The sequence below is a fragment of the Cladophialophora psammophila genome (genome assembly GCF_000585535.1).
Source record: "Cladophialophora psammophila CBS 110553 chromosome Unknown aczJe-supercont1.21, whole genome shotgun sequence".
Lineage (NCBI taxonomy): Eukaryota > Fungi > Ascomycota > Eurotiomycetes > Chaetothyriales > Herpotrichiellaceae > Cladophialophora > Cladophialophora psammophila.
Genome location: NW_006912942.1, coordinates 6,533 through 31,319, shown reverse-complemented (window position 1 = coordinate 31,319; position 24,787 = coordinate 6,533). Strand labels below are relative to the sequence as shown.

At 51.8% G+C, this 24,787-nt stretch overlaps 7 protein-coding genes across 7 annotated transcripts; 4 read left to right on the top strand and 3 right to left on the bottom strand.

Annotated features, from left to right (window-relative positions):
- Positions 1-642: 642 nt before the first annotated feature.
- On the bottom strand, positions 643-2,512 carry A1O5_10643 (uncharacterized protein; the record flags this gene model as incomplete). The annotated part of the gene is made up of 7 exons (XM_007751219.1): positions 643-696; positions 844-1,095; positions 1,166-1,218; positions 1,273-1,428; positions 1,547-2,030; positions 2,081-2,392; positions 2,483-2,512. 7 exons carry the CDS (start codon positions 2,510-2,512, stop codon positions 643-645), a joined length of 1,341 nt encoding a protein of 446 aa, XP_007749409.1.
- A 930-nt stretch (positions 2,513-3,442) lies between these two features.
- Positions 3,443-8,739, bottom strand: A1O5_10642 (ATPase; the record flags this gene model as incomplete). The annotated part of the gene is made up of 4 exons (XM_007751218.1): positions 3,443-5,137; positions 5,236-5,276; positions 5,368-8,621; positions 8,675-8,739. 4 exons carry the CDS (start codon positions 8,737-8,739, stop codon positions 3,443-3,445), a joined length of 5,055 nt encoding a protein of 1,684 aa, XP_007749408.1.
- A 997-nt stretch (positions 8,740-9,736) lies between these two features.
- Positions 9,737-10,597, top strand: A1O5_10641 (ubiquitin-conjugating enzyme E2 R; the record flags this gene model as incomplete). Its single annotated transcript, XM_007751217.1, has 3 exons — positions 9,737-9,802; positions 9,851-9,977; positions 10,026-10,597. The coding sequence occupies 3 exons, from the start codon at positions 9,737-9,739 to the stop codon at positions 10,595-10,597; spliced, it is 765 nt and encodes a 254-aa protein (XP_007749407.1).
- Positions 10,598-11,030: 433 nt separating this feature from the next.
- Positions 11,031-12,266, bottom strand: A1O5_10640 (uncharacterized protein; the record flags this gene model as incomplete). Its single annotated transcript, XM_007751216.1, has 1 exon — positions 11,031-12,266. The coding sequence occupies one exon, from the start codon at positions 12,264-12,266 to the stop codon at positions 11,031-11,033; it is 1,236 nt and encodes a 411-aa protein (XP_007749406.1).
- Positions 12,267-13,864: 1,598 nt separating this feature from the next.
- A1O5_10639 (uncharacterized protein) lies at positions 13,865-18,250 on the top strand (the record flags this gene model as incomplete). Its single annotated transcript, XM_007751215.1, has 1 exon — positions 13,865-18,250. One exon carries the CDS (start codon positions 13,865-13,867, stop codon positions 18,248-18,250), a length of 4,386 nt encoding a protein of 1,461 aa, XP_007749405.1.
- Positions 18,251-19,604: 1,354 nt separating this feature from the next.
- On the top strand, positions 19,605-20,805 carry A1O5_10638 (transaldolase; the record flags this gene model as incomplete). Its single annotated transcript, XM_007751214.1, has 5 exons — positions 19,605-19,643; positions 19,715-19,745; positions 19,795-19,913; positions 19,969-20,133; positions 20,185-20,805. 5 exons carry the CDS (start codon positions 19,605-19,607, stop codon positions 20,803-20,805), a joined length of 975 nt encoding a protein of 324 aa, XP_007749404.1.
- Positions 20,806-22,114: 1,309 nt separating this feature from the next.
- Positions 22,115-23,686, top strand: A1O5_10637 (uncharacterized protein; the record flags this gene model as incomplete). The annotated part of the gene is made up of 1 exon (XM_007751213.1): positions 22,115-23,686. One exon carries the CDS (start codon positions 22,115-22,117, stop codon positions 23,684-23,686), a length of 1,572 nt encoding a protein of 523 aa, XP_007749403.1.
- Positions 23,687-24,787: the final 1,101 nt, after the last annotated feature.

Genomic DNA, 24,787 nt, shown 5'->3' with positions numbered 1-24,787 from the left:
GTAGATGTGAGAATGGTCAAGGCATTGTCCCCGCGATGATCCCCCCTCTCCGTCCTAACAATATCGTAAGAGGGAGAGAAAGAGCGAGACATCAGTCAGGAGTGCCTCCAGAATCAGGGGGAGATATATTCCATATCGCCTAACACAGGGACGCGGATAGGGTCAGGGTTCAAAGCAGTGCGGGTGACTCGTAGCCTCGTGGGGAACTTCAACCTTTCCAGTTCAAATCGTGGAGGATGGGTGGGCAGTGGGCACGGAAGGTAGCTGATGGGCAGGTAGGTGCTGTCAATGCAAAGGATGGCACAGCACGGCAGGGCATGGCATACAGATGTAGATATGTGCAGATGCAGTTGCAGTTGTAGCGATTGACGAGACAGCTATATTGCTCTGCGGCCCGTGCAAATGGCGGAGCTAGTACGTGCTGGAAGCCTTCACACTAGGGTTTTGTTCTATTGTATTGCGCTCCAGCCACAACACCACATGCTACATACCATACCAACATTGCGAGGGCGGAGAGCAGCGGCACTCTGTGTTTTCCCCTCCTGTTCATTTTGCAAGCTTCTCATATTCCGCATTACATACATTAGACCGGCCGTAGCGCCAGCACAAATGATTCCCGACTGCGAAGACGGTTTGTTTCTGTTAGGACGTGCGGGTCTTCTGGATCCAGTCGATCGCGTCGAGCAGATACGGAACCTACATCATGTCGCACGCTTAGCCTCGGGGTCTCGCAAAAAGTCATACAATCATTCATTTATTCAAGGGGGTCAAGGAGGGAAGCCAGAAGGCCAATATTGCGAGACAGGTAGGAGAAGACGAGGGGAAACTGGTGTTGAGACATACGAATTTCTGGCTATCCTCCGTAGCAGGGAAATGCCCCAGCCCCTTCATGGCCTTGAAATTCGAGCCGTGGATCTTCTTCGCCGTCGCTTGTGACATCTCTGGCGTCGTGGACCAGTCATATTCGCCAGTGAGGAAGTAGATGGGACATTTCCTCACGTCGATAGAAGAGACACGATCACGAGCGTCAAAGCCACCAAAGTAAAAGTCCAAATCGCCGTGGAAGATGCCATATGCTTGACCGGAGTACAAATGCTGGAAGAAATCAGCACATCGTCAAGAGAGAAGCGGGCAATTTGATCAGGGCATCGGGGGACCACCATACCCAGATAAGCAACTTATTGACCTTGGGGCTCTTGGGTGCCATCAAGCCATAGACTATAATGTGTTAGTGGCATCAAAGTTCAACGTCCTAGCAAAGGGCTCACTTACCCCAATCCGGGTTGAACAGGGCTTGGTTGCACACGGGGCTCTTGTCATTAAACTGCCGATCCATGGTCAAATAGTCGCATCCCTGGAGAGGAATGGTGCCTCCTGCGCCGACTTCCTCTGCCCTGATTGCGACAGCTACACACACCTGCCCCGCCACTAGAGCACAAGTAGAGTCAGTGACATTGCCCAGAATGGGTGCTTACCAGCTATCTCGGCAGCCTGCGTCTCTGGTATTATGGAATCTCGCAGTAAATCTCAGACGGTATGAACTCACTGCTGGCGCCGCAGATGATAGGCTTGTTAAGTTTCAGGGCCTTGACCATCTCCCTGATGGTGCCAACATAGGCATCTTCGCTATTCGTATGGTTTCCCGGGATATGGTTGCTCCCAGGGAAACTCCTTCCATGAGCGGGTAAGTCGAAGGCGATCATAGTGCATTTCTCGCGCATCCGGGCGTCGTTCATCACACCGTGGTATTGTCGACTGTCACTTCCTGCAGTATGGAGAAACACGATCTGCTGAGGCCCATTGCCCGAAGTTTCATAGAAAACCTTTGTGCGCCCCCAGACGGGAGCGTTGATGTAGATGTATTTGCCTGTCAGGTGGTCTTCATCGGTCTCTGGTTGCTCGTCTTCGTTCAAGGGCCCGTTCTGGCCTTCTCGGAGGAGTTCGAGAAGACGGGTAGCCAAGTGGCAGAATTGGGCGAACTTCACCTGATCTCCATCGACGCCGACTCCCTCCTGCACTATATTCATGCCCTGGTTGAATCAGTTTCCACGCACAAATCATGTTCAGCGACATATCCCACCTGTAACCCAACAAAGCTGGTATAGGGGGCCACGGGATCGGCAGCAAAGAATTTCTCCCACTGTTCGGGTTGGGCCCGAAGAACAAAATCTGCCTCGGAAGCAGATCCGGTCGAAGTTGTGGTTTTGGCACCGGGAGACACCGAGACAAGGATAGCCTCTTCTCCTCCAAGACTCTGGACACCCATTGTCACAGGTTCAATGATGGCTTTGGTGTCGATGAAGGCTTGCCATTGGGGATCTTTGTCTAACGTCTTGTTGAGAGAGGAGATCGCCTTGGACATGGCTTGAGGCAATGCTGCCCAAGAATGGGTCTGAGTTGTGGTTGATAGTTAGCATGGGAAAGGCTGTCCCAGGAGAAATAGTGACCTGAAATAGTGACAGGGCTTTTCAGTGAGACTTACGGTACCATTTGCGCCGCTGACTGGAGGCATCTTGATCAGATTGTGACCTAGTGCGTAGTCTCGGTTTGCAAAGCAGTGATCAAACTTGATGATAGCAAGTTATGCTGGAAGTGAAAGGTCAAACGTCCCTCGGGTTACGACAGCTCTCTTTTAAACCTGGGAGCCAGCTCTTTCTCCGCATGCTTGTCTTCGTGCCTTCGTTGGGGAGGTCATCTCGTAGTTTCGAGAGAACGAATAGGAACAGCTTGCGGTTGGCCCGGACTCCCTTGGACCATCATGTCGTCGGCAAAGCCTGACGTGCTCGAGATAGACCAACAGACCCGGGCCCTTCAGGCGGAGGCGCACATGGAGAACAACCGGACGTAATTGGAAGGAGAGAGGGTGATATACCCGAGGATCCCATGGTGACCAAGGGTGACCCATCTCGGAATTGCAGTCGACGCAGAGCTCCTTTGGACAGAACCAATGAAGGACCATCGACCCCGCAAGACAAAGAGCTTCGAGAGGAGAAAATGGTGAGGAGACGTGAGCGAAGGATGGCAGATGAGGAAGTCCCTGTGTTCCAGAGAAGGGCGGCGATGACATCGATGCCGAAGTCAGATTGGAGAAGGAGGAGAAGACCGACTTTGTCGTGCGAACAGAAAACGAGCAAATGGCTTTGTCTGACAATTAATTGACTTTTCCCTTCTTCACCGGCGAGGCTTGCAGATACTTTGATGCCACTCAGCCACCCCATCTATCGTCTGTTTCTCGGCCAGACCGCTGCCACTCAGACTGTTTCGCTTGTGGCATCCAATTATCTAGTCTCAACTATACAGTGACGACAGATATATATGTACAGGTCGATGCCATTTGCCTTGGTCGAGCAGGTTGCAAAAAAGCGAGGGAGCCTCCCATCCCCCAATCGCCAAGTACCAGAAATAATACCCGCCATGCTTACCGCAAATCTTCGAGCTCATGTCAGGAATCATCGATCAATCGCCTTTCCTGCCACGCTTTCTTTGCCAATTCATGTAATGCGTCGAAGTCACCGCTTGTCTGACACATGGCTCTGAACTGACCATCTTCTTTTTGTATCAGCTCCCATGGATCAGCATACTCCACTACCTCGCCTCTGTCAAGCACCAGTACTCGGTCATAGTCAATGATTGTCTGCAATCGATGGGCAATGGTCAAAATGGTGTTGTTATGGAGCTCTCGCAGAGTGTCTTGGATCTTGGAGTCGGTTGCATAATCGATCGACGCTGTCGCTTCATCCATCACCAGCACTTTGGGCGACTTCAGTAAGGCTCTAGCTAGACACAAAAGCTGTCGCTGACCCTGAGATAGGTTCGAGCCAGATTCAGCCACTGGCGATGACAAATCCCTGAAGATGTTCTTGTTTTCTTTGCCGTTGCTGGCAATTTGGACCAAGGTGGAGTCGGATTTGACCGTCCCCTTCGCAGAGAACGAGGCATGGCTTTCAGATGGACTTGAACCTTCCTCGACTGTTGGAGACCTGCTAGATCCCTCGAGCGGTGTCGTTGAGCCTGACCGCTCTGAATCACTATGTGCTCCTGAAATGAGTTGGACTCGCCTAAGCGCTGTAAAGATCTCTTCGTCGGTGAAGAGTTCAAATGGATCCAGATTACTCCTTAGCGTGCCGGAAAAGAGTGTGGGATCCTGGGGGACGATCGTGATGGCTTCGCGCAAGTCCTGAAGACCGATGAGTCCGATGTCGACATCATCAATCAAGATCTTGCCTTCTTCGGCCTCGAGGCCTCTGAACAAAGCCAAGGCAAGCGAACTCTTGCCGGCCCCGGTCCTTCCAACAATCCCAACTTTCTGCCCTGCTTCAATTTTGAAAGTCACCTTTCTTAGCACGGGTTCCAGATCTGGGCGGTATCTCGTGCTGTACCCGACAAACTCGACAACTCCGTGACTGGGCCAATTTGCGGCAGGTTTGGTCTCCGGGATGTTCGCAGGCGCTTCTTGCTCGACGTTGATATACTCTTGTATTCGTTCGACAGCGTTCATGTTCTGTTCGTTGGCGGCATAGAGTCGCACGAGCCACAGGACGTTTTGAGTGAAGGTGATGGCGTAAGATAGAGCCAACCCTGCAGCTCCAGGATCAATGCGGCCAGCGTTAAGGACCACAAACATGGCGGAGAAGAAAGAGACCAGTGCTCCCGCAATGTCGATTCGAAAGGCGAGCCATCTGTTAGTGGCCCACAAGTAGATGAATGGACGGTTGTGCGTGTTGACCCTCAACTGGCTTTCCTCGATGAATCTCGACTCATCGCCATAGGCTCGAATAGTGACCACTCCACTCAACGTCTCCCCGAAATGCTGGAACAGAGGGCTTCGCTGGACTGCTTCGATTCGTTTCAAGTCGCGTGAAGAGCGGATGTAGAGTAAACCGGTCAATACGTACATGATGGTGATGAAGAACCCAGGAATCAAGAAGCCAGGAGTGATAATGGAGATCAGGACCACGATCGTAAGCACGGCGGCAGCACTGTGCAGCATGCCAATAGCTACAGGAGCAACTTCCTGATCCAGCGCCTGAATGTCTTTAGAGAATCGATTTGTCAGTTGACCTAACGGCGTCGAATCGAAAAAGCGAAACTTGGCGCGAAGAATGCTCGTCAACAGTTTCTCATGCAGACCCCAAGACTGCAAGTATATGTTAGCTCGTGCCCATGTTGAAGCTGCCCATTGACCTGTAGCCCTTGCGCAGGTTAAGCTGGCTTTCAAATACAGGGAGAACTTACAGCGCGACGAGAACCCCAGAATAGGATGATTTCCCGGGAAACTGGGAATGACCGTTAGCTTGTGTCGATGCTGAGAGGACAATAAAATGGAGCCCTCAAACACGGAACGGTGTCTCAAAGAGGAGAACTCACAGCAAATAAGCACATACAGCCCCCCAATCAGAGCATATATCCCAAGGTAGTAGCCGTCGTCGACGTCATATAATGACTTGACGACCCAGAATATGCTGCTTGTTGGCGCGGTTTGAGGCATTTGAACGTGCGAGCCTCCAAAACTTGACGTTGCTCCCGCCGATTTCAGGTCCTGAAAAGCATTTACCGCTGCGTGTGTCGCATGGACACCGCGGATGTGATAGGCATTGGCCCACTGTCTGATCCATAGGTTTGTCGCTACCGAACCCAGTTGTGTGGCTATGAATCCCCATGCCGCGAAAATCCAATAATACCAAGGGCCCATAGCCTTAAGGTACATGTGTATTGTAGACCATTTCACACTTCCCGTGGCCTTTGCTTCAAGTCGATGATCGATAAATGGCTTCTCAGGCCTCTTAGTCTTCGATTTTCCTCTGTTGGTAGCTTTTCCACCAGGGGTCGCCGTGCCGTTTGTATTTCTTCCAGATAAATGTGATCTCTCTTCTTCTAGATTGGACGGTGTGCGAGAGGGCGGACTGGAGTTGGCTCTTGAAACAGGGCGTGACTTGAAGAGCTCATCTCCGAGCGTGCCACTTTCGATAATGTCTTGCGGCGTCCCTTGGGACATGATCTTACCATTGTCCAGGACGACCACCCAGCTTGCAAGTGGGACCGTGAGTGCAACATTGTGCGAGACCAGAATGCAAGTCCGGTGGGCCATCAGTTCTCCAGTTAATGCCTCTTCGAAGATGTGCTTGGCGGTGTGAGCATCGACAGCACTAAGACAGTCGTCGAGAAGTATGTGCTTCGAAGTCGAATAGATCGCTCGTGCAAGCGATATTCTCTGCTTTTGGCCTCCGGACAAAGTGATCCCCTTTTCACCGACCAAGGTCTGGTCACCGGCATCGAGAATCTCTAGATCCCGCTCCAGAGCACAAATAGAAATAACCTCATGGTAGCGATCTTCATCGTAAGGACTATCAAAGAGGATGTTCTCTTTGATTGTCGCATTGACCAGCCATGCTTGCTGTGCGCAATATGCCACACTTTCGGTCAGCCCCGTGATGGGGTCAGGGCGTAGATCTTGTCGTACAGATCCACCTGGGATGTAAACTGTACCACTGAGGAGTTGCATCTCGCCGAGTAGAGCCATCAAGAGGGAGGTCTTGCCGGCTCCTGTGGGCCCTGCGATGACATTCAATTGACCAATAGAGAATTCAACGTTCATGTCAATCAGTCTGAATGCTTCAGTCGCGTCTGCATTAGTGGTTCCCCAAGTCAATGTGGCGTTTTCCAACGCAATGCGGGTAGTCGGTAAACTTCTTCGTCTGCTCTGGCGCAATTGCAAATATTTCTCGGTTTCTGCTTCCTGCAGAAACTGCTCGACTCGATCGACCGACACCTTCGACTCTTGAACGTGAGCTACCATATCGGCAAGTTGATCCAACGGAATTCGCAGTAGAGAGAACATCGACAAGGCCGGGAATGCAACTGACGGTACCAGAGGCCGCTTCTCCACTCGAGTATACATGAGAAAAGAAACGAACGTGATCACAATCGGGACACCACTCCAGATGGTAGCTGCAGATGCCCATAAAACGTATTTCTTCCACAAGGCAGATAGCTCGACTTGTCTTTTCTCATTGACGTTGTTCTGGAAACGCTGCTCCCAAGCGAAATATTTGATGATTCGGATGTTTTGGAGAACTTCGTTCGTGACATGAATTCTGCTATCTGTGGCTGCCATGATCCGTTTCTGTGCCGCTTGGAAGGAATGTGCGATGTAGAGGTTGAGCGGTAAAATCAGTACCATGACGAATATTCCGACGAAAGAGCTGAAGCCAAGAACGTTGTATAGCAGACTCACAGCCATAATCAGTTGCACGGGTACTGCAGCCCAGAGAAAATGCAAATAGGCACAGACTTCAGCCACTTTGAAGGAATCAATGGACATCAAGTTGATGATGGTGCCATTATTGGCTTGCGACCCGGTGGTTTTTTTAGAATCGGTTTCAGAGGCATGATTGTGGTGTTTTCGACCTTGCCCCCTGCATAAGGACCAGATTCTAGACCAAAAGGCTGTCTTCTTTGAAGTAGTTTCTTCTCCAAGATTCGTATCAGTGGTAGCCGCTGCCTTTCTTCTCAATGTCTTAGAGTATATTTCGCCGATGATGATAGCACGCAGCTGAATGCAGATTTTTCGACCAATCCACAGGCCTTGCCCGTCACCGACGGCTTGTACTGCTCCTGTGACGAAAAGAAGTATGACATACAGCCATGCCGCACTGAGGGGAACAGTGTCTGTGTTCTCCAGGTACTCCAGAACGGCCTTCAAGAGTAGAGTTGGAAGAAACATGAAGATGCTCGCCATCATACACCAGGCACCTTGAATCAAAATCTGACTCTTAAAATGCAGGAGTAGCCGGACAGCTAGCGAGTGAGTCTTTCGAATCTGCCGGAAGTGAGCCAGTACAGTCTCTGCCTTGTCTTCAAAAGCCAGATTCCAGACATCAGCGAGCTCCAATGTCTTCTTGAATCCCTTCCACACGATCGGGTCGACCCAGGTAAACGTTGCCAGGGAGAGGACGCTGGCCAGGGGTTCTCGAGATGGTTCAATTTCACCTTCATATTCCAACAAAACACCTTTGTTCCCCTTTCGCGCTGTCAGAGCGATCAAGACGAGCGTACACGTGATCGCGAACGATACTATTGTCAGGATCTGAGACAGGCGTCCGGGACGGTGAACAAGGACAGATCGGAAGACCCAAACTTGGCAAAGCCATTGAACAATGTACAGTGTTGCACTGTGATTCCAGAGGCCTTGGAGAGGAGATTGCCATCTTGTTGTTGACGAGACCAGACGTTCTCCAGCAATAACCAGAAGGTATGACCACACAGCGCTCTCCGCAGTCCAAGTCCTTCTTTTTTGGTCTGTTATGTTCAAAAGGGCAACAACATTCACAACAAGTTGTGCCGACAGAAATAGAAATTCCAACGTGACCATGAAAACCTCGCCTGTTGGTTTGTTCACATCCCTCGTTGAGTTATTGCCATGACTGTGTGTTTTTTGCAGTGTTAGCCTGGCGAGGCTATCTTCGTCTTCCTCGTCGGACTCATGCTCGTCCTCGCTAATATCAACAAGAAGATCTCGAGGTCGGTTGTGGAGTCGTTTTGTCCTTTGCCGAAAGAACTGGTAAAGTAGAAGCAGGAAAGATATCGCACATGCCAGCAAAGGAAAGAGAGTCTGAAGATAGCTATTTGCACACGGTCAGCAAGTAATCTCTACTGAACATGGCGGATCACGTACTCTGCCTGGAAGCACGCCGACAAGTCGTCAACTTGCCATATCGGGCTGTTGCAATGCGCAAACATTGCAGCAATCGACATACCACAACAGTCACCACACTTCAACCGATGCGGGGACGGCCCAACTCATGTCGGCCTAGACACGCGACGATGGAAAATGCTGAGATGAGCAAGATTTAGGAGCACGTCAAGATGATATTGCGACAAAGTCCACTCCGTAACTTGAACAGATGGGCGAGACAAGGAAGAGCTCTCATGCTCGGTTGTTGTGAAAGTGGTGCCGCTTGCCGCAATCAACACTTCTGCCAAAACACTGTGACGCCACTAAACTAATATGTACTGGGTACGGTCAAACTTTCCTACCGTATTATACCTACGACTAGGGCTGGTGGGCTGGTGGGCTGGTGGGCTGGTGGGCTGGTGGGCATGCTGAACCAGCTCGCCAGCGAGGTCGGGGAAGGAGGATGAATGGTGAGTGGTTGGAGGGCCGGAGCCTTCCTCGGGCGCTTTCGGCGTGCACGATAGGGGGGACCGACGCCCCAACCCATCCAACTGCCCTGCCCTATCTGCCCAAAGGCGTGGCCGACAATCCGGCTGCGGACCTTCACGTTGGGTTGCACCCACCGACGCCTCAGACGCTCCATCACCTCATATGTTAATCCTGGCCTCATCTCACTCACCATCTCGACCGCTTTTTCTCATGACTGGAAAATCGCTCCTTTTGTTTTTGGCTCCTTACTCCTACCTGAAGCCTGTGGCCTGCGCGGATTCCTGTGTGCACCTTTGAGCTTTGCCACACCTTGTTCTGTCGCCCAGATCCGGGAGATCCAACCTAAGACGACACTGAATAATGTATAATAGTCGATAGTAACAGTCACCTGCGGCCGCCAAACAATACCCTCCAAATACCTCATTCAATCTCAAGACAAACACACTCAAGACATTGTCCGCTTCGACGCCTCGCGTGCTTCTCGCAACTAAAATCCCTCCCTTTCCCGCCTTCATCGCCAGCCTTCCTCTCCGCCACCACACGCCAACCTGTGTTGCAGCACCTTCGCCCAGCATGTCTCAAACAGTGCTCATGAAGGAATACAAGGCTTTGGCTAAGGAGAAATGGGTTCAGATCGAGGTGAGACATAGCGCCAACCTTTCCCGCACGCAACGCTGACGAAGTCAGATCGATGAAGATAACATCTACCATTGGAATCTGGCATTGATGGTCATTAACCCCGATTCGCTTTACTATGGCGGCTATTTCAAGGCTCAGATGAGCTTCCCAAGAGATTATCCCTACAAACCACCGGGTAAGGAGACCGACACGCCTCGATTTGTCTAATACTGACCTCTTTCAGACTTCCGGTTTTCCAAACCACTATGGCATCCAAATATCTATGCTGACGGCCGACTTTGCATTTCCATTCTTCATGCACCTGGCGAGGATATCATGTCTGGCGAGAGCGCTGGCGAACGCTGGTCCCCAGCACAGCGAGTTGAATCCGTACTCATCTCCATTCTTTCCTTACTGGATGATCCCGAAATCTCTTCTCCAGCCAATGTCGACGCCAGTGTCATGTTTAGGGATGACAAGGATGCATTCAAAGCAAGAGTGAAGCAGGACGTCGAAGCTTCAAAGAAGGACATTCCGGAAGGGTTCGTCATGCCTACGCACGAGACCACTAAGCCGGTTATCGAGAAGGTTGATGATGATTTCTGGAATGATAGCGACGCGGAAGATGTGGATTTCGACGACTTCGACGACTTTGACGATGATGTGGTTAATGGAAGCGAATCGGATCAGGAGCTGAACAATGATTCGGAAGACGAGGAGAACTATGATGATGAAGATGACGACGACACGGAGCATGCTAAGGGCAAGGCACGGGGAGATCGGCTCGACTCTGATATGACGGAAGCAGACGAGTAAAAGGGCTGTTGGAATCAGATCAGGCGGTGGATGGAAACTGATGCACTTCCAATATGCGCACAAGTACAGGAGTTTGCCGTGCTCTTCCACTGGCGAAGATCGAGATATGAAGGTTTGAGGCTGACTTCTCCACTGGTGACCTGTATGGGAAAGAGCCTTTTTCAAGCCAGTCATTCGATTTCAGCGAAGGCGTCTAGGGTCGATGTCCACGGGAGTTGTTTGTGAAATAAGGGGAAACTCGGAGTTTCTTGATGCACTTTATGGGGAAAGGAATTCGCATGATATCCCTGTAAAAATTTGCTGATGGTATGATAGAAAGGCTTCAAGCTTGATTTCTTTACGAACCACAAAGTCGTACGATCCCTACCTAGGTATGTGTGATCATTTCATGCAATCGTCGCTGTCTGAGATTTATGTCCTTGGTGCACCAAGCCTAGCCACAAACCTCTCTCACCAACTTCAAAATTTCCTGCACACACCTCTCCGGTTGTTCTTGGTTCACCCAGTGCCCGGCTCCATCGACGAGCACCGTTCCTCTGTACATCATGGGCCTCACGCTCTGAGCGGTTTCCATTGCCTCGACCGCACCTGGCTCTTGGAACGTGCCCCAATCCTTCTGGCCACTCACAAACACAGTTGGGACGGAAATCTTTGCGCCCGACCACGCCTGCATGTCCGACGCGATCTCCGGCTGGGTCTGGACGCGGTACCAGTTCAAGCCGCCCTGGAAGGAGGTTCGGCCCCATTCCTGGACGTAGACGGCGAGTTCGTCGTCTCGGAGCCAGCGGGCGGAACGTGAGGCGACGGCCTGCGGGTCTTCGTTGGCCATGTCTCGCGCCACGGCCTGGCGCATGTTATCGTCCAGGTCCATGATGTAATACCGCGGCATCTTCTCTAGCTCTGTCGCGATCCATCCGTCCAGCTTGTGCGGGTCGTTGAGGTCCCAGTCTGCAGACTTCAGATGGAAGTAGCCGCGAAGAAACGTGTGCAGGGGTGGACCCGTAGGGTTGGTCATCTCATCGTTTGAAGGCGGAGTGCAGTAGTACCATTTATAATGTTTCCTGGGGCGGGGGAGGTGGGAGAGTGCCTTTTCCATGTCGATTGGGGCCGGAGGTGCATGGGAGGCGGAGCCATAGGAAGGGGAGGTGGAAAGAGGACATTGGGGAGGGCCTTTTGTGGGATGGGACATCATTACCAGGCAGTGGAACAAGTCCGGTCTTACAAGGGCACAGACGCTTGCCGTGACAGCGCCAAAATCGTGCCCTACGACACAGGATACGGAAGTATATCCAAGCGCGTTCACCAGAGTGACAGTATCTTTGACAAGGTTCAGGGGCCGGAACGAAGTTGCTTCAAGTGGTTTGCGGGAGAAGGTGCGGCCGTAGCCGCGCTGGTCAAAGGCGACGGCATGGTAGCCTTGAGCGGAAAGTAGAGGGAGTATTTTGCGCCATGAATAGGCGAGCTCTGGAAATCCATGGATCAAGAGAATCAGCTTCGGCCTGGGACCAGGAGGCGGTACGGCCGCCGGCAGGGATTCGAGAATGTGGAAGACGAGGCTGTGAGGGGAAGTATCGACAAAACGAGATCTGATCCCGGCGGGCAGTGGAAGTGGAGTCAGCGTGGTGGGATCAATGGCATCGGCGGCCGAGTCTTGGTGCGTATATGCCATGTCTGCTCAGATTGGCCGAAGCACACTGAAGTAATTAGAGCACAAATGGGTTTGGTCAAAAGGTGGGATGGCATCGAGACATATGAACAGACTATACGAGTTACCGAGTATTCGCTACAGTATATACTCCATCTGCGGGGAAAGCGATGCTGACAACGCCCCTCGAGTGCAAAACGAGTGTCGTCTGACCAGGTATTTTCTCTGGCTGTATCTATTCGACAGAGGTAGCGCTCTCTTATATTACAAGCTATCTTCTCTAGGGACCATCGCCCTCAGCCTTGCAACTGGAACCCTCCTCTTCATATCCGACGGTGGGCTCTTCGTCGTTGTTGGAGGACCTCCTGCCTCTTCGGGCACGGTGTATTTTCTTCAAGTCAGGCCACCGCTTATTTACTCCGAACCTGCGCGCCTGGCGGGCCGAGGGATAATGTGCAATGACACCCGCCTTCGTGCATAATATGGCATTTGGGACAAACCCCCCCAGGGCAGCAGGGCTTCAAAAGCAATGTGATCTCTTGTTAGTCATCAGTTAAACTTGAAAGGGAATCTGGAGGGATCTGCTGGGTTTATTGCTGTGCCCTCTGTTCAATTCATATGGGAGTTGAGGCCAGGCGATCCGGACGAGGGATAGCGAGCTGAATTCACGCACGTGCCTCACCCGACCTTTGGGTTTCCAGAATCTGCAGATTGGGTAGCTACAAGGATGTAGGTACATATTATTATTACTCCCTGATAAATGTATGAAAACGCTGGCGTTTGTGTCGTCACTCTGAAAAAGAGAGGAAGAGAGTTCGAGTAACATCATCACTAAGAGCGAATGACGTAAGGAATGTCACACATTGTGATTGGTATGTGGTCATTGGGCCCCACAGACTGCCTGTCCTTGGACTTGGTACTGGGTACCCGGTAGGGAGCTGGACTCTGGAAGCTGGACATCCAAGTCTTCCAACACAGCCCCAAGTCGAGACCCCATCCAGCTCGCCAGTGCCAGTCGCCGCGTTGCTGCCCAGGAGCTCAGTGCCACCACCTTTTGCGGGTGTCTGGCTCTCTCTCCTCTCTCCGCTTCAGGCGCCTCTGATGCCTCCGGGCCTCTGGCCCTCTGGCCTTTTTTTCCGCCCCATCTTTCCCATGGTTACGGAGCTTCCATCTCCCTCGCTCTCCCGCACCGATCCACGTCCCAGTTCATACCCTACCTGGGTATCGCCAAAAACAATTCATCAATTGCAAACCTCCTGGTCAGCTCTTCCTCTTCATCATCCTTTTCAATATCTTTCAGGCGGGAGAGCTCAATCCGAAGCGACATGGGGCCTGTCATCGCTGTTCAGCCCTTCGATAACCACTGCCACCGCTTGGCTTGATACTCGCTTCCAGTTCTCCCGTCTGCGATACTGGATCAGTCTCCAGTGATCCCGCGACAATTCCAGCACCACAACATCTGGGGTCATCGCAACCATGAACTTCCTGCACAGACGGAGCAGGTCTGCATCGGCCACTGTAAGTCATCGCTCTCGGCGCCCCGTTCCATCTCGTCTCCCGCTCAAGTGCTGACGTTTGCTCAACTTCAGCGGCCCCAGACTCCTGCTTCAGCTTCTGCCCATATGGCTGCCACTCAGGCATTCCTCAGTAGCCGAGCCTCGCAGGCAAACCTGTCAGCCTCCGCCGCAGCTCAAGCCCTGAGAACCATGTCTCCGCCTCCGACCCCAGTGGATCAGGTCCAGACAAAGCGCATGATTCAAAGGCAAGCTTCTTCCGGTTCTCTTTCAAGTTCAGCTCGAGGTCGAGGAAGAGGCGGCTTGCAGAGGCACAACAGTGCTGGGTCTATGACTGAGAGGACATTTAGAACTCCGTCGCCTTCGCCTTCGCGACCCGTCTCGCGCTCAGAACCCCAGGCCCCTCCGCTACCGACCATTCCGCAGCAATTTACTCCCCCCTCGACCACATCCGTTAAGAAGAAGAAGAAGAAGAAGAAGAGAGCATCGAGCCAAGAAGCACCTCCGCCTCGCGTACTCTCGCCGCCACTGGTGAGACCCCAAACCCGTGGCCAGAGTCTTGACAGGTACGGATCGCCTCAGCAGCAGCCACTGCCGCCGCCGCCGCCACCCAACTTTCCCAAAAACAACAGCCTTCCACAGAACAATGATCTTGAGCGTGTTGACAGCCGTAACTCCATCAACTTTTCGAGACCACTGTCGCCTCGACCTCAATCTCCGGTGGCGCAATCCCCAATGGCACAGTCTCCAGTTCTCATAAACGGCGATCGACCTCACCCCGATGCTGTCGCAAGGGCGATATCTCCGGCTGAAGCCGCAGATATTCAATACGATCTTGCGCAAACAGCAAATCAGCCAGTCAAAAAGAAGAAAAAAAAGGTTGTCAATGGCGCAGTGGAAGGTAGCTATCTGCAAAGTGCGACAATGGGGAGCAGGCCAGTTGTCAATCCGCTAGAACGAAGCCCAGAACCGCAAATCCAAGCCCTCTCAGATCAGCAACCTCTTGCGAGGAAGAAAAAGAAGAAGCCTGTGTTTTCTGAGGAGAACCCTGATTTTCCGACCGACACCTCGCGGACGGACTCTGATTCAGATTCGAACATTGAGCGCAAGAGAGAGAGGCGGACTCAGAGAGCATCGGGAGTATTGCAGAAACAGCCATCTATTGTTCGAGAGGACTGGGAAGGCGAACAGCAGGAGCAAGCCAGTCCACCACAGGCCCGTCAAACCACACATGCCACCCTCAACTCCGCCCAGGAGTCGACAACTCCGGTTCAGGATAAGCGTCCTACAAATGCAACAGGTGCATCCAGGAAAATCGAGTCCGCGGTACCGCCGCCCGCCCCCGATCGACCTCGTTCTCCAGAGATGCACGCAATTGCCGCACCAGATGGCCGCGAGGAATCGCCAGCTTCGATGAGCCACCTCCAAGTCACTGAACATCAGCCTATCCGGGGTGCTTCTCTCAGCCCCTCACGGTCCACTCGTTTCTCGGAGAGATTGTCGTCAGACCTTGCTGCAGGGCGAAAACACGAACCTCCTCCGCGGTCAATATCGCCCGCTAAACCTGCCCTCAAGCATCATTCTCCCGCGCCAGCCTTCTCCGGCGGCGAGCCTCGTGGCTCTAGTGTTACCCCGAGCGAGTCGTCTGATATATCGAGCGCATCAGCCGATGGCCTCCCGAAAAGGAAGAAGTCTGTGCGGGTCAGCTTCGAGGTTCAACCAGAAGTCGTTGGCACGGCCGCAAGCGTCCAAAGTCCGGCAGAAAGTCCAGGCAAGGAGAAAAAAGGATGGCTCGGCTTGGGAAAGGGCAAACCAGTCTTGAACACCGTCTCCTCGAACGATGACATGGAAGAGCTGATGAAGCCACGCCCGCAACTTCCATCGTTCGGGAGTGTCCGCGGGCAAAAATTTAGGGATATCAATGATTCTAACACCGCACCAATACCAAGGCCACCTCCAGAAACTCGTACGCCACCCGTAGAGGGCAAGAGTTCTACCACATCGGGGACCTCTTCAGAAACATCCAGCAACTACAACCCCTATTCGGCAGCAGGCGTATCAAGCGATCATGCTGTAGGGGCTGTCTTCGCTCAAGAAGCCCGAAAGACCCTTGGACAGACCTCTGCAAATCGATCCAATGAACCCCTCCCGCCCGAGGTGACCTCCGTAGAGGGCACGGTGTCATTTTCCGACGAAGAAAACGACACTTCAGGGGCTGAGGAGACTGTGTACACACCCCCTGCTCGCATAGGTCGCGAAGGTGAAGCTCGCACAGACGCAAAGACCACCCAGGCGATAGTAATCAATCAACCAGTCAGACCAGCTGTTGAGCAGCCTCTTCAGACGGAAGTGCCTGTGGTATCCGTCTCCCCTCCTACCCCTGCTGAAGAACTGAAACCCAATGACCAATATCTTGTGGAGGTTCCAGGAGGGTTTCCTCTGTCTGCGGAACATCTAGGCAAACGCGACGAGTTAAGCAAGGGGCCGCCCGTCACAATTAGACTCCCAGACTTGAGTTCACGTACTGTCGCGGAAGTGATAGACGAAGATGAGTCGGACAATGATAGCATCTACAGCGATGCGGCAGAAGATCCCTCGGAGATGGAAGGAATGGGATTCGGTTCCATTGACGCGATTGTGGAAAGTCCCATTGTAACTCCGCCAGCACTTCTGACTTCACCAGAGAGTCCTCTTGCGCGAGTATCACCTTCAGTTTCTCACGATGCACTGGACGCCGGATCTTGGGAGGAAACACAGGCCCGCTGGAGTGGCATCGCGGAGCAGACGAGATATCTGCCCAGCCATATCATCAAAAGCCAACCAACATGTGCGACCGCTATCCACGATGTGGAGCAGGCGAAGCGAGCTCTAGAACACCAGCCCGTGCAAGAGAGGACGCCGGAGGCTGCAACAACAGTATATAACAAGATATCGCAACCTGTACAACCTCGACCTACACGGCCCCCCACATCACAACCTAAACGCAAAAAGAAGTCGCCTGCTGCAATAGCCGCTGCTGCCTCTGCACCGGCAGCAGCGGCAGCTACGCAAGGATTATCAGACTCGCCTCTACGCAAAAGGAACCAACCTTCTGCGTATCCAACGATCGATGGCCCAAACCTTGGATATGCTGCAGCCGCTGCAGCACCCTTCCGACAGTCAATGAGAGCCAGCTCCTCTCCAGAGGCTGAACCTGGGTTCCGCAAGACTCTGCGTAATGAGAACCGCAATTCAATGCCAGTTTCAATGGTCTCCCCACAACAACAACGAGCAAGCCAACCGCTGACGTCTATCCCTCCAACCCAATCCCGATCAGCACTCCAAAAGAAGCACATACCTTCAGCCGCGGCTGCCGCTATCTCCGCCCCCGCGCCTCGGACGCAGCCTGTTCGCCCAGTTGTGACAAACGACAGTGACTCGGAGAGCTCGTTCCGGAAGGCTCGTCGCAGTAAGTCAACTACGGGCGGCAAATATACAATGCGTCGAAGTATGCGAGGTCCGGCCCAACCAAGTCTACGAGGAGATAGGCTCAGTGGCATCCGATCAGTTTCGCCCGTGGGCAGGCGACCGTTCTCATCGGATGGTTCTCACACCATGAGGCATACTATGAGAGCATCAATCGACAATGTGCCGACCCTTCGCGGGTCGACCGACTTCAGAAGATCATCATCCTTGTTTGCTCGCCAGCAGACAGGTAAGGCTCCTACTCTTTCCATGAGTATGGGCGGGCAGAACAACCGATCCCGCACCCTAGACTCTGATGACGAGGATGAACACCCTCAACGCAGCAAATGGCGTTCCCGTTTCGCAGACGATAGTGACGACGAAATTGACGTACCACAATTTGCCCCGGTGCGTGGCATTCCTCGTGGAAACAACGATGATGAATCTACAGACCTGGATGACAGTTCAGATGAGGAGCGGGCGGCACCAAAAGCACAAGCCACACCCAAACTTCAAATTCCCCAGGTTGGTTCACCTGCGCCACTTAGCAGTGCTGAGGCCGTGTCTCCGAGTAGTGAGAAGAAGCGGGGAATACTTGGAATATTCCGCAGCAAGAAGCCAAAAGAGGAGGGACTGTCACCGGTGGTCGAATCTCCGCAAATGCCCGCGAAGGCCACAGATACGACCAAAGCGTCTCGGCTTGGATTCGCTTCGACTGCCGAAAGAGACAGAGTCATTGCGCAGACGAGAGCCAAGTTGGAGGCTGCAAAAGAGCAACAGAACGTTCGCGAGCCACAACATGGGCATGCCAAACTGCACCGGCGGCACGGGCCCGAGCGAATAATGAGTGATTCTTGGCCGCTACCTCCCGCATTACCAAATGAGAACCCTCGGCCGAGCACCGCGGATGGGCCTCTGATGCGAAATGGAACGACGAGGCTGAACCAAGGCAGCATGCGCAAACCCCATGAGGTTCCGGAAGTCGTTGGCCGCAGTGGGAAAAAGAAGAAGTTCCCCTTGTTACGCAAAGCCTTTGGGCTGAAAGACTAATTGATGGTTATGTTTCCTTTTCTGTTCGATGCCTCCTCGACCAAAATGATACCATTCTCTGTCTCATGATTTGTTTCACGCGCCCCTTTGGAGATTGGGATAGGCACAAACTGTACGGCCAATGGGGACAAATATGCAGGATCTTAAAATGGATCTAGATGGGGTCAGAAATGCGAATAAATCGGATGGGATTTCTGCTTTGCGAGAAGATGGAACTACAGAACATAATCAAGTCATTCCACCTTCATAGCTGATAATCAGTAATACCACTTACAGTATGATGACCCAAGCATATGAAGATGGGACGACCAGCTGCAAGAGGACATATTCTCCGTACTTTTGCATATGGCGGCCATGGTCTGTGGTGCTAGGGGCATCCGACACGCCCGAGACGTTCCCTTATCCAACCCCAGGAACATGACCGACGTAGCTGGTGCAGCTATTGTTTTGCTGATTCAAGTCTGGAGTAATCTGGACTGGTACAGTCAAGGAGGAGCCGCCGAGCCCGCGCTGGAACGGCGGATGTTTCTTCCATGCGGCGTCACTTTGCCGCAACTAGAGTGGCGACTGGGATTCAAGGGTTCAGGGTTCTGCATCGAGGCAATGGGAGCCGGGGCGTGTATCGGCGGGGGTTGTCAACCACAAACGCTGAGTCAGGGCACAAGGTTGAGGTAAGCCGTTCTCAGGTGATGATTTGACAAGCTGGCAAGCTGTGTCTGCAGTGCGGGCAACGTAAACTCATGTTTAAGTGCCTGTCTGGGAGGACCGAGGAGGATGTCTGCTCCCACAAGGTTAGGTAAGCTAGTCGACAAAGGGGGACGAAAGAAGCAAGATCAACATGAAGGCTGAACGCAAGATCTCGATGTGAAGTGAGGCAATTCTCGGAGGGTCGGAGTCGTTACTATCTAGCATTGAGCAACTCCGTGGATGTGTGGTTGAGCGTTGGGACAATACGAATTGCTGGGGATCAAGGCGAAGGCTGGCATCCCTTTTACAGGAATGCCGCCCGACACATCCCGTCTGGGTGCCGCCCCTGCTGTGTTAGGCGCCTCCTGTGGGTGGTGGTAGGCATGGAGGAGGGGTGCTTGAAGGGGTGCTAGCTGCCCTCAGTGTCCAGTGCCCCGCCCCACCTCCTGATCGCAGCTGGTGGCGCCCCTCCTTGGTGCCCTGTCATTGCTCATCGCTTCGTCACAAGCCCGCCAGGATGAGACGTATTTGCTTAAAATCATTCGGACACCCGTTTTATCTAGAGTTTTTTTTTTTCTTCCTCGCCTTGATCAATTGAGCGCCTGTCTCACACTCGTATCTCTGAACCTCTCCTCCAGATCCAGCAGACACCACATTGACTATAGCCATGACTTCCTCACTCGAGCAACTCAAAGCCACTGGCACCGTATGTTTCCACCCCGCCGTCCCGTTCCGCCAGTATCCAATGTTGATCGACCTACTGACGAAGATCTATAGACTGTCGTCTGCGATTCAGGTGACTTCCTCAGTAAGTATGTTCCCCCCCCCGAGATTGGACTACTGCTCACCTGGCGCAGCAATCGAAAAGTACAAGCCACAAGATGCCACCACCAACCCCTCGCTCATCCTCGCCGCATCTAAGAAACCTGAGTATGCCAAGTTGATCGACCCTGCGGTTGAATATGGCAAGACTCATGTACGTCCGACTGCCTCATGCCTCTCAAAATGCCATACTGAACAAAGCGCGACAGGGCAAAACCATTGACGAGCGAGTTGATGCCACACTCGACAGACTTCTAGTCGAATTTGGCAATGAGATCCTGAAGATTGTTCCGGGCAAAGTCTCAACCGAGGTGGATGCTCGATTCTCCTTCGATACCCAGGCTTCAGTAGAGAAGGCTCGCCATATCATTGCAGTGAGTTCTCGAGTTTCCTCCTTCTAAACCTGATAAGCTCACAACCCACAGCTCTACAAATCGATCGGCATTGACAAGTCACGCGTCTTGATCAAGATTGCTTCTACCTGGGAGGGCATCAAGGCTGCGGAGATCCTCCAAAAGGAGGGCATCAACTGCAACTTGACTTTGATGTTCTCCTTGGTCCAGGCCATTGCAGCCGCCGAAGCTGGTGCCTTCCTCATTTCCCCTTTCGTCGGCCGAATCCTCGATTGGTACAAGGCTGCTATGAAGAAGGACTTCCCTGCCAATGAAGACCCCGGTGTCAAGAGCGTGCAAGCCATCTTCAACTATTACAAGAAATACGACTACAAGACCATCGTCATGGGTGCCTCATTCCGAAACGTGGGTGAGATCACCGAGCTCGCTGGCTGCGACTACTTGACCATCTCGCCCAACTTGCTTGAGCATCTGTACAACTCGACCGATCTGGTACCTCAGAAGCTCAAGGCCGAAGAAGCCAAGACCCTAGACATCCCAAAGCGCAGCTACATCAATGACGAGTCCTTGTTCCGCTTCGACTTCAACGAGGAGCAAATGGCAGTTGAGAAGTTGCGAGAAGGTATCAGTAAATTTGCGGCGGACGCAGTCACATTGAAGGGCATCCTGCGGGAGAAGCTTGAAAAAGCCTGAGCGAGATTGTGCGAAGTTTGTCGGTGATTGCTGAACGAGCCGTGATTGAACTTCAGGGGGCATTGTCCACGAATAATTTCCATCCACCGGCCTCTATAGATTTGCGGATGGGGGTAAATTTCCAAAGTAAACGACAATGAAACACATATTGACAAGCATATTCCACATCCGTTGATGACGAGTTCGTTACCATTGATCTAACGGCTTCCAAGCTTTCCTGGTGATGTCCTCGCGATGTCCATTGAGTCTCTCGTTGTCTCAGTTCTCAGACCCATCGGCTCAGTTGCCATAAGTGGGCAGCGCCCACTGTTTTGCGGAGCAAAACGCCTTCGCGAGAAGGGTCTGAGCTCCAATACGTGGTTTTGGGGTAGAAAAGCGTTCGTGGTCTTAGCAAAATGCGCAAAGAGTCCATATATTAGATCAACGTTCACTCCGTTCTTTAAATAACTATCGAACAATTAGTCTAAATAAAAAACTTTCTATACATAAATTATTCTAAATTTAATTCTTTATAAATCTACTTATTTAGAATTTTAATATCTTTAATACTTACTAAGATATTTAGAAAAAACTACTTTTTCAGCTTTAATTCTCTATCTTTAAAGTTTAATAACTTTACGAAAAAAATTATTTACTTACTTTAGTTAGTGTAGATTAATAGAGAATCTTTAGTTCTATATATATAGAAACTTTTAGTTTAATTAAAGATATATAGAGAGATATAATTAATTAAAGTAGTTATAATCTATAGAAAATCTAAGACTTTTAAAAATTGAGGTGTCGCTAAGACTCTTGGCTATCTATCTAGGAAGGTTAAACGATAAATATTTAAAAAGACGAAGTAATTACTAAAACTATCTATATAATCGCTTACTAATAACGTCATTTAAACAGTCCGAATGAAATCTAGGCCATTTTCACGTATCGGGCCTCAGACTCGTTTATCGCAACATTCTTTGAATTTTGTGATTGGCCGGCGCTTTAGCTCTAGCCTAGCCAATCAGGGCGTAGCCCCGATATCGGGTCTGAGGACTGAGACAAGTCTCTCGATCTCAGACGTCGGTTCGGCACACTTTCTCGATGTGTACTCAGCCTCACTTTGCTTCGTCATTTCCACCGTCTGCAGTCGAGGTGACAGAACACTTCAACAAATATCATTTACAGGGGCCTTTTGTACTTTGGCGCCCTTGAGTGTACATAGCCGCCTCAATGGCTTACACTACGCAGTTCCGGTGACAGCAACATGCCTTCCCTTCGCTGAAATTGGTCCTGTTCCTATCCTCTTCTTCTCCCCATTTCTGTCGTCACCATGAAAACCATGCGGCCAGGGGAAGCCAACAAACGAGGGAATGTGGTGACCGCACGAATCGTCCCAATATTCCTCCTTGGGATCATTGGCTACTCATCATGGGTCCTCACGGATCTCGTGTGTCTCAAGTATCTCATCAACCCTCCGCGGTCGCTGCTTGTCCGCCGTGAGGCCGGCTCTGCGATCGCCATCCTCGTCATTTTCTACCTTCTCCTGCTTGGCGCGCTGACATGCTTCGGCCGCCTGATTCAGACGATTCTGACAAACCCGGGCCTCGTTCCACGTGGAGAGCAGTACTGGATTGAAAAAGAACGAAGGCGGCGGAAAGAGAGAAGTGCCAGTCATAAGGAAGAGGCGCTTGAATACGATTCAACGGAGGGGTATACGCCACGGCATCTCCGCCGACGGCAGGATAAGGAGGCTCAGGGCTTCCACACGCAAGACTTCTGGCACAAGGATGTCTTCGTCTGCGGCTGGGACGGCCGCCCGCCATTCTGCTCAACATGCTACAATTACAAGCTTGATCGGGCCCACCACTGCCGCGAACTCGGCCGCTGCGTCTTAAAGATGGACCACTTCTGTCCCTGGGTCGGCGGAATCGTGTCTGAAACGTCGTTTAAATACTTCATACAGTTCACATTTTGGGCAGCCCTGTTTTGTCTTCACACACTCGTCGTCATGGCGTATTACTTCGCCAGACGCCGAAGCGAGGAGCCCGGAAATTTCATCAACGTGCATTGGATCCTGGTCTTGATCTTTGCAGGATTATTTTTCATCTTCGCCGCGGGCATGTGTGGGTCTAGCTTGCAATTCGCGTTCCTTAATTCCACCACCATCGAGAATTTTACCCGCAGGACCAAAATATGGTATATGGCCGTATATTTACCACCGAGGGTCCTGAAGAACTACCAAAAATCGAACAGGACGGATCTCAGATTGATCACGTACCCTCGCCCTCCAGAGGAGCAGTTTCAAATTCTCAAGCAGCACGGTGCAGAGATGAGGAACGACAGTGAGCAGAATGTTGCGGTACAGGTCAGGGATTCAAATGCACAAATGCCAACGCCGCCACAAAACACGTATGACCCGCAATCAACCGTGACATCCAATCCTAATCCCGCCATGCCAACGCAAGGGACAGCAAACACACCTCCGTCCGCATCAGATTCGCAACCGACCATTTCCACACCTACAGTTCCCTCAAAAGTGGAGACACGTGCATTCGCCATCCTTGAATCCCCTCCTGGTGGTAATCCTTTTGACATTGGTGCCATGGGAAACTTCAGAGAAGTCATGGGCTATACAGTGTTTGATTGGGTTTTCCCACTGAGACCGAGTCCCCTTGTTGATCACAGTGATCCAGTGAGTATGTATAAACTGGGACCAGTGTTAGAGAGGATGAAGAGAGATGCGGGAATCGAGGATGGAGTGGATGGTGCGGTTGTGGCCGGTGAAAAGTGGAAAAAGAGGACAAGACGAATTGAGGGTGAAAGTCGGCAAGAGCCTAGGACGAATAAGACACGTGGACGTTCACACTTGGCCGGGGATGGAGACTCTCGGTCTAAGCATTGAGGAGATGGTTTCAAGATGGTTTCGAGGCGGCAGGAGTTTTCGCGTCTGACTCTCGTGTTACGAGACTTCAGCTACGAGAAGTTCGTGGTGCGTCTTCGTTCCCTTGACACAATGAGATGAGAGCGCTACCAAGGGCAACTGAAGTCCATGCCCCGGACTCGGTTGACAATCCGATCTCGCCCTGCCGGGGAAAGTCAAGCTCCCTTTCTTGCACCGCAGTGTCGAGGCGCCGAATTTCCGTCTGCGAAATTGAGACATTAGGGCTCACCTGGCATCAATCCGAGGGCCTTGGAACTTGCTTCAACCAAGGCCACCTTCCCTCGCCAATGCCTCCAGGAAGAGGGGCATTGTTTGGGATGCGGAGCATGAGTTTGTTTATGACATTTCATTTGCTACGCTCTGATACAATGCGTTGCAACGACATGGGACTGCGTGATGGACATGTCGACACGCACCCCACACGTCCAAGGGAGACGTCGATCGCATTGATGGTTCTTTCAGGGGAGCGTTGGCGTTCACGGGGGATATATATACATACCTAGGCCATGGCGAATGGTCTGCATACGGAGTATACGGGTAACGGTTTTGCCTCCTTGGAAAATCGGGGCATGTGATTCTTCAAGTCGCTGTACAAGATTTTGCGAGGTCTTCGAATGAAAGCTGGGAAATGAGGGTTAGAAGGATTTTTCAAAGGGTCATGATGACAGTGAGGTGTCGGATCGACATACGTATCTATATATGTCGACACGTGTACGTACCTCTCTGAATGTATACGATCACATGTGTTGGTTTAAATGCGAGACAAAGGTTTGTCTACTCCGAGGATGAAAACGCATTTTTGGAATCTTTCCACTCATCGACCCATCTATCCAGCGCTTAAATATATATATATATATATTTATTTATATCGAGCTACCCTGTGCTCCCCTGCGCATTGGGTATACAGATAGATATGTAGACAGGAGGAACAGAGGACAGAGGTACAGAGGGATGGAGAGATATAGTAGTTAGTTCGAGAGTTAATCCAGAGGAGACAGAAAAAGGGGAGAAGATTCTTCCGAAGGATTACGGAGAAGGATAGACTGGGGGGCCAGGAAGAGA